Source organism: Malurus melanocephalus, unplaced genomic scaffold (genome assembly GCF_030028575.1).
Source record: "Malurus melanocephalus ecotype Western Australia unplaced genomic scaffold, MMel_1.1 scaffold_91, whole genome shotgun sequence".
NCBI classification, from domain to species: Eukaryota; Metazoa; Chordata; class Aves; order Passeriformes; family Maluridae; genus Malurus; species Malurus melanocephalus.
The window spans coordinates 350,788-358,025 of record NW_026623323.1 but is presented as its reverse complement, the minus strand read 5'-3'; the positions used below and the strand labels follow the sequence as shown (position 1 = coordinate 358,025).

Sequence of the window (7,238 nt, the reverse complement as noted above, 5' to 3'; positions counted from 1 at the left end):
AACAAAACCCTTTTACCAGAGCCATTTCAGTCCATTACATATTTCCAATGCTCAATTTGTGGGTGTTTTACAAAGACAGAGAGATCAGAGCCCAAGTGAAGGAAGGCTGGCAGAGCTGCCAAGCTCTGTAAGAAGCTGTAAATGAGCAAACAAGATTACTGGCACATCTTTCAAATGTCATGGGACTGAAAGACAAGAGTATTTAAATGACTTAGAAAAAGCTGAAGTAATTGAGATTTCTACCTGAGCAAAGCCAACATGAAAAAATCTTCCATAAGAATCATAGTATATCATTTGCATCTCTTTTGGATATTATATCACAGGACACACATTCTACTCTTTATCACTTTCCATACAGTTACTTAAATTATAAAAGTGAACCAAAGTTAAAGCTCAAGGGAAAAATTTAAAACAGCTGTACACATGTACTGGCCAGTGGGAAGGAGCACACTGAGCCTTTCCAGAGCAAAACCCAGAGCTGAGACAGAGCAAGGGTCCCTGTATTGRGCCACGCTGGGCAACAACCCAAAGGCACATAACTGCTGATGTGGAATTTACGTACATCACTTACGCACCACTCCCAAAATCACCCTCGCTGGAGGAGACAGCACTACTGTTAGCCAAATTCTAGGCAGCAAAGGGCAAAACACTGCACATGAACCTTAATGGAGTTATTTTTCAGAGCAAATAGTTTTTATAAATTTCATCATAGCAAAAGAATGACTTCAAGGATTTTTAGTGATGAATTGCCCAGGTCCTGCCTGCTGTCGGGTGAGGCAGCCTAAGGCGCTGGATTGGCATGCAGAGCTCCTTTCCTCTCTCCTCCACAGCTGGCCTGTGTCTGTCCACAGCTCTGCCCTAACCGGAACGACCCTGCCAGCCAGGTCAGGCACTTTTTGGGAACCGTCTCCATGTGGGATCCTTGTCCCCAAGGATGGAGTCTGCCACAGGAGGGCATGTTGGCTCCACACCTGCAGGCTTGTAGCCATTGGTAGTAAAACTCGTCAGGACGTCCCACTAGGAAAGGCAGCATCATCTGGGCACCCCTTAGCAGAGGGCGCTTCACCTCTCCAGCAACCTCTGCCCACTAAAGGATCACAAGGGCTCCACATTGCCAGCCTTTCTCCCAGCTGCTCACAGGTACCCTGGGACAACGGGATGCTGCTCTGTGGAGGGGGTGCAGCCCCAGAGAAAACCGAAGGCAGGCAGGGCCAGACTTCAGCTGCCTTCACCGGCACGGCACAGCCCATCCTCCCCTCAGCAATGGCAACGAGAGAAATTCAACGCCGAGAAATGCAAAACCCCAGCCAAAACCAAAAGCCAAGAGAGCAAGCAGCCAGCAGGGTCCTGCAAGTATGCAATACGTGGCAGCATGCTGTGTTTTATTAAACAGCAAGCACCTCGCAACACAAGAACAGTCTCCATCTCCAAAACGTTAATTTTCCTGCAGTTGATTAACTGTCCAGCATCCAGACTCACATTACCTCCGAGACTGAGCACGCGTGGGAGGGAAACTGGCAGCAACCGCCGGCAGCGAGTGCCAGTGTGCGATCGTGAAGTGCTCTCACACCACATTTGGGATTACTGCATTCCTTGGGGAGATGCCAGATACTCCCCCTGCCCCCTCCCCAAGTTTTTCCCTTTGTTTTTGGTGGATGCAGATTAGGATGAGAGGGAGTGGGTGCCCGTTTGATTTCCAATCGGACGCTCCTGCCCTCATTCTTTCAGGCAGGCTAACGATGCAGACACGCCRCCCACCCCCAGATGATTGCGTGCGAGGCTCTCAGGAGCCTCCCGGCTGCGAACAGCTCTGTTGAATACRAGTGCTGCCTCTTCAGAGCTGCCTTGCCGCGCATTTGAGCACGGAAAGACCCCTCTCAGTCAACAGCATTGCTGTTTTGTTGTTGTTTGTTTCACTGCAAACAGGAAAGGGACCGAGCTGTCCCTGTCTCCCAGAGCATGTGCCTGCCACACACAGTGTCAGCCCCAGCAACAGGAACGATCTTGTTCCCGTAAGTCAACAAACAATGTTTAGAAAGGTCTGTGCTGTGGGAGGATTTCCTAATGTAATACGAGTCATCAGACTTAAAACACATGTCTACTCTGGTGAATTTAATAAAGCAACAAGGCTGCGTAGGAAAAAAGATACAAGAAAACAAGAACTTTCTCCTGATGACTTCATCCCACAAGGGTCAACAGCAAATCAAGGGCGGCATTTGTTGGGAAGGGGAAGCTCTGGAGATTYGCTGAAGAAGTTTAAAGGAAAAGTTGTAAAGTTCAATAACAAAACCAACACTTTTTTTCTTAAAAAAAAACCCCAAAACAACAACAAAAAAACTACAGAAGTAAAACTCCATCACTTTCCCAGCATTGTACCACAAGAGCATCACTCATGCATAGAATGTTGCAACCTGTATCATCAAGGAAGGAGCACGGCCTGAGTCACTTTTCAATGTGTGGGCAACACAGGAATATGTGGATAACATTGCCTCCCCCACACACCATATTCACCCATGTCTTTTACTCAGGCAATACTAAAGGAGAACAACAAATGAGGTTTAACATTTTTAAATGTAAAAAGGAAAAATCTTCCCCCCAAGCCCCCACTAAGCCAAGAGTTTGAAGACGCTACATTAGGTTTGCAGCAGAAATGGAAATTTGCCTCTGCAAAGAAAGGGTCATTGGGCTGCCCCAGGCAGGCACCCAGWCAGTGTTCACCTCACATGCACTCAGAATAAAAAAGACATTTAGAAGATCAAATGGTGGATCCTTTTTCCATGTTCTCGGCATAACTATCAAAATGAAAGCTGATCCTGTTGTGTGGAAGCCTCTGAGTAATCTGTTGGAGTCAAGAGGAAATCCTAGGGGATATTCGTGGCTCTTGGCAGCAYAGTCCTGGACCAGCTGGACCTTGACCTACCCCAGTGCAGCCATTCCCAGGTATGCCACTGCCTGCTTCCACCAAGCAGGGCTTTGCAAAGTTGCTTTTTTTTAGAACATACAGCTGTACGAACTAAAAATAAAATAACTTTTAAAAAATAATGCATATTTGTGCAGTACACTGCAGTTATAAAAGTTTTATCTTTCCTCCTTGTGTTGCTTGGGGGCACAATTAGGTTTCTCATGTATTGTCAGGAAGATCTTCCTCTTTGCAAATTCAGGTCTTCTCAAGATGATCAGCTAATCTTTTAAATTTAAAACAAGTCAAAAAGTAGCACATTGTAGAAACATGCATCAAAATACCACATTCACACATAGAAACAATGCCTTTCTGTAGTTTAAAACATAACAAAAACAAAGCCCACASACACTTATATTAACTCTTCCAATCAGCTTTTATCACAACATTTAATCTACCTTAAGCTTTTGTACAAACACAGATGCACGAAATCTCCCATCCCCTGTACTATATTTGATTCAATATTCACCACTGAGAAGAGTGGGGATAAATATACTTAGAACACCAYCAACAACTCCTTGTGATTTTTCCCTGTGACTAAAGCAAAAGTTATTTAGAGCACAATATTCACAGAAATAAAACATTAGTCATTGGCTTCCTAATCTCAAGTCTTTTACCTGCCTTCCCGAAGTTCCAGAAGTCATGTGCTCAAACACAAAAAMATGAAGCAGCTGTTACTGAAATTCCACAAGCCATATAAATTGCAGAGTTATTTAGTATAGAAATCTCTAAACTGTGAAAATGTTTAACTTCTTTTCGGTTAAAAAGTAAGAGAGTAATAGCCAACACTGACCTACTTCAGCTACCTAATTCATAGGATGAAAGAAAGTTTAATAAGCACTAGATGGCTTTCCTCAGTCTTTGCTAGTTGTAAGGCCTGCAAGCATGTGATGTTTTTACATGGTTTTGTAAAAGTAGATCTTAAATTCTTTACTATGTGTAGTTATATTGACCTAATGAAGTTGATCACTTCAGCCAGAAGGATGTTATTTGTGAGGCTGTCACCGGCAGGTTTCCAGAYTCATAAAATACAACTGCTCATGACTCCTGATGAGTCCAGACGGTGCCCCTGGCTACCTGAAAGCTCAGTGACAGATTTAAAAATACAATTCACAGGTCACCGTCCTCAGACAAAGCTTCAGCTTGATCTAAGTGCATCGTACTAACCCACCAAGTGTAATTTTAACATAYTGCAGCTTTACACGCAAAGGAAGAAAAATCTTTCACTTTAATGATTAATCAGTGGCACTCTCAGCAAGGTTTCTTTCATTGCTTCTGACCTAAATATGAGCTGCAACTTTGTTGATGCTCCTCTYTGACTCTAGGAACACTTCAGCCTCCCATATAGCAGTCTAACAGCACAGCGGATGTGCATTTCTCATTGCACCATACCAAAGCAAATGTGAAGGCCCTGAATTGTAAGGTGTCTAAAATAAACAACCTCATCAACACAAACCTAAAAAGCAAAGATGTGCACATATTAATCTGACCATTGGAACAGCAATTTCAAATATAAGTTCTACAGAGATTGCTTAAGGAGAGGGGTAAAATCTTATAATTTTGGATAGGTTGAATGAAAATAGGATGCAAGAAAACATAATGGGGTAGATAATGCATGGTGTGAAATAACAAGTAACCTATAGGCTTTWATAAAATTCATTTTCTACCGGCTCAGACAAATCAAAGTTGTAACAGAAAAACGTGTGCTTCTCTTCTAGCACAATTAGGCATTATTTTAAACACCTGATGGCAAATACAGGTGATAGCAATTATCTTAATGATGCACCCGCATATTCAGGTTTGTTTTTTGCCTCAGATAAAACGGGTTAAGAAGATTCYGAATGTTTTTCAGCGATTTACAAAATGCAGAAATGCCCACCTCTGCCTGTGTGTGCACGCAGGGGCATGTTGGGGTAAAGCCACAATTGTGGTATCTYGCCTTGGAAAAAGCCATAAAAACTCTAGAGCGAGGAAAACCTCAAAGCACCATTAGGAGTTTTGCTCCATATTTGCGGTGCCTTTGGCATCCCCTTGCTCGGCATTTGTGACCCTTCCCTCCRCCCTGGCTGCCTGAGCACACTCAGCTCTGCCAGCCCCGTCTCTCGAARCCCCGAACGCACACAGCGCCCTCCCCATTTGCCAAACCCACCATCTGCTGCCGCAGCAGGGGTGCTGGGAAAGAAAGCTCTGCTTACATGTCACACTGCATGTTGCTGGAAATTTCTGCCATCTGCTATTGCCTCTCCTCCCATGCCTTACAAAAATATCGGTGACTAAAYAGAGAGCAATTCCTTTATCAGATGTTCTAAAGTGGTGTCAATTTGAATCATGACTTTCATTTTGATTGCTTTGTATTCACGAGAACATAACAAATCAGCACAGATTAAGGGATAAAGATGCAAGGTCAGACTCATACAGCTAGCAAATAACTAAATATATTCAACAGCCTACACCAAACCTATTTCTCACAAAAACATTTTTTAAAAACTATGATTTGGATGACTTTTGACCTGTGTGAACAACACATGATTCTCTCCCATCAAGCCCTGAATTCATCACACAAGCTATYGCAGTGGAATATAATTTAAAACCATACAGTATCCTACACAAACGCAGCCTGCCTCCACCCAGGCAGCACCCAGAGCTAGAGACTGAGCAGTGCAGGGCAYCCTCCTCAGGGTGCTCTAGGATTTYGTGAATTTGCACTCACACTGACAAGCCAAGCCTTGGATGAGGCCACATATGCAATCCAAAACACACCTGGCTACAAAGAAGCATTTTAAAGCTTCTTTGCAAAGAAAACGTAGCATGTAAAGACTTTAATACCCTCTACAGTCCAAATACTCAGCCACAGAGTCAAACACTGAAGGCTTTCAGGATGACCCAGCAGAGAGACAACACATKGCTGAGGAACAGCAGACCCACAGCCCTGATATGAAACACCTCATCATGGAAACAACAGACAGCACAGAGGGACCAGGCTGTCCAGTGACACACAGCTTTACAATCAGCCTGTTTCTTCTACACGATTTTAAGAGAGGCCTTACCTTTGTGGGTGCTCCCCGCGCACTGCTCCTCCTGCTTTGCCTCGTCCCTCTGCTCATTAGGGCCAGCACTCTCCTTGTCCCGGTGACTCAGGCAATGGAGGCAGCTGCTTCCCACACCATCCACAACCCCAAAGCTCCGTGTGAGAAGCCCCACCCTGCCCAGGGAAGGAAGGGGWTGGGGGCAGCTCATCATCAGAATGGCCCCACCCAAAATGGCCCCAGCAGCAGCTCATAGCAGCAATTGCCCCAGCTGGGCAGCTCACCAGAGCCCWGCCAGGTGCACCTCAGCTCCCAAAYGGCAGCTGGGACYCCCTCACCCATGGRMCCAGCGCCATGGCCTGCGCCTGGGAGGGGAGAGGCGCCACAGGGGCTGTGTCTCTGGGGCTGAGGGTGACACTGACCACTGGCAATGTCCTCTGTGTCTCAGCTGGGACGGGCCAAGGTGGGATTTAGRGCAGCAGCAGGGCCATGGGGCAGCAGTGGGGCTGAGGGACTGCGTGAGGGGAGCACAGGGCTGCCTCAGGTGGGACACAGCTGGTTCCGGCTGGTTCCAGCCGGTTCTGGGTGGTTCTGGCTGGTTCCAGCTGCTCTGGCCAGCTCCAGCTGGTTCCAGCAGGTCCCGGGTGGTTCCAGCTGGTTCTGGCTGGTTCCAGATGGTTCTGGGTGGTTCCAGCCGGTTCCAGGTGGTTCTTACTGGCTCCAACTGGTTCCAGCCGGTTCTGGCCGGTTGCGGGTGGTTCTAGCCAGTTCTGGCTGGTTTCAGCCGGTTCTGGGTGGTTCCCACCACCCCATGGGCCCCTCGGGTGCTGCCTCAGGGGCTGAGGCGGGAAAACRCTGCTGGCCACCAGAGATGGAGGGCAAACAGAGGCTGAGAGGGCAGAAACAGGTGGCAACAAGGCAAATTTCCCTTTGTTTCTCACCACCCAAATATATCTAAATTGTCAGGAGATTAATTTTCCGCAGGTGGCATCCATTTCTCCTGTGACAGTAYTCTGGAGGAGATGTCCCTGTCCTTAATGCCASCCACCAAATGTCACCCAGTGTGGCMCTGCCCTGCTGRGGTGGGCAGCTGGCATTTGGCCAGAGCTGGCCTACCACAGCTTGGACACATCGTACCAACCACAGCAATAAATTGTGTCCGAGCAGTCTCCCCAAGACACCCAAACCCCAGCGATAAACCCCATCCGAGCAGTGTCCTGTGAGACACCCAAACCCCAGCGATAAACCCCATC

General features: G+C 46.7%; 1 protein-coding gene across 1 annotated transcript in view; it reads right to left on the bottom strand.

The window, feature by feature from the left end:
- PHYHIPL (phytanoyl-CoA 2-hydroxylase interacting protein like) overlaps nucleotides 1-6,196 on the bottom strand; it is a 123,968-nt gene extending 117,772 nt beyond the window's left edge. The window contains exon 1 of the mRNA XM_057368374.1: nucleotides 6,007-6,196. Coding sequence (XP_057224357.1) covers nucleotides 6,007-6,196 — 190 coding nt within the window. The remainder of the gene's footprint in view (nucleotides 1-6,006) is intronic.
- Nucleotides 6,197-7,238: the final 1,042 nt, after the last annotated feature.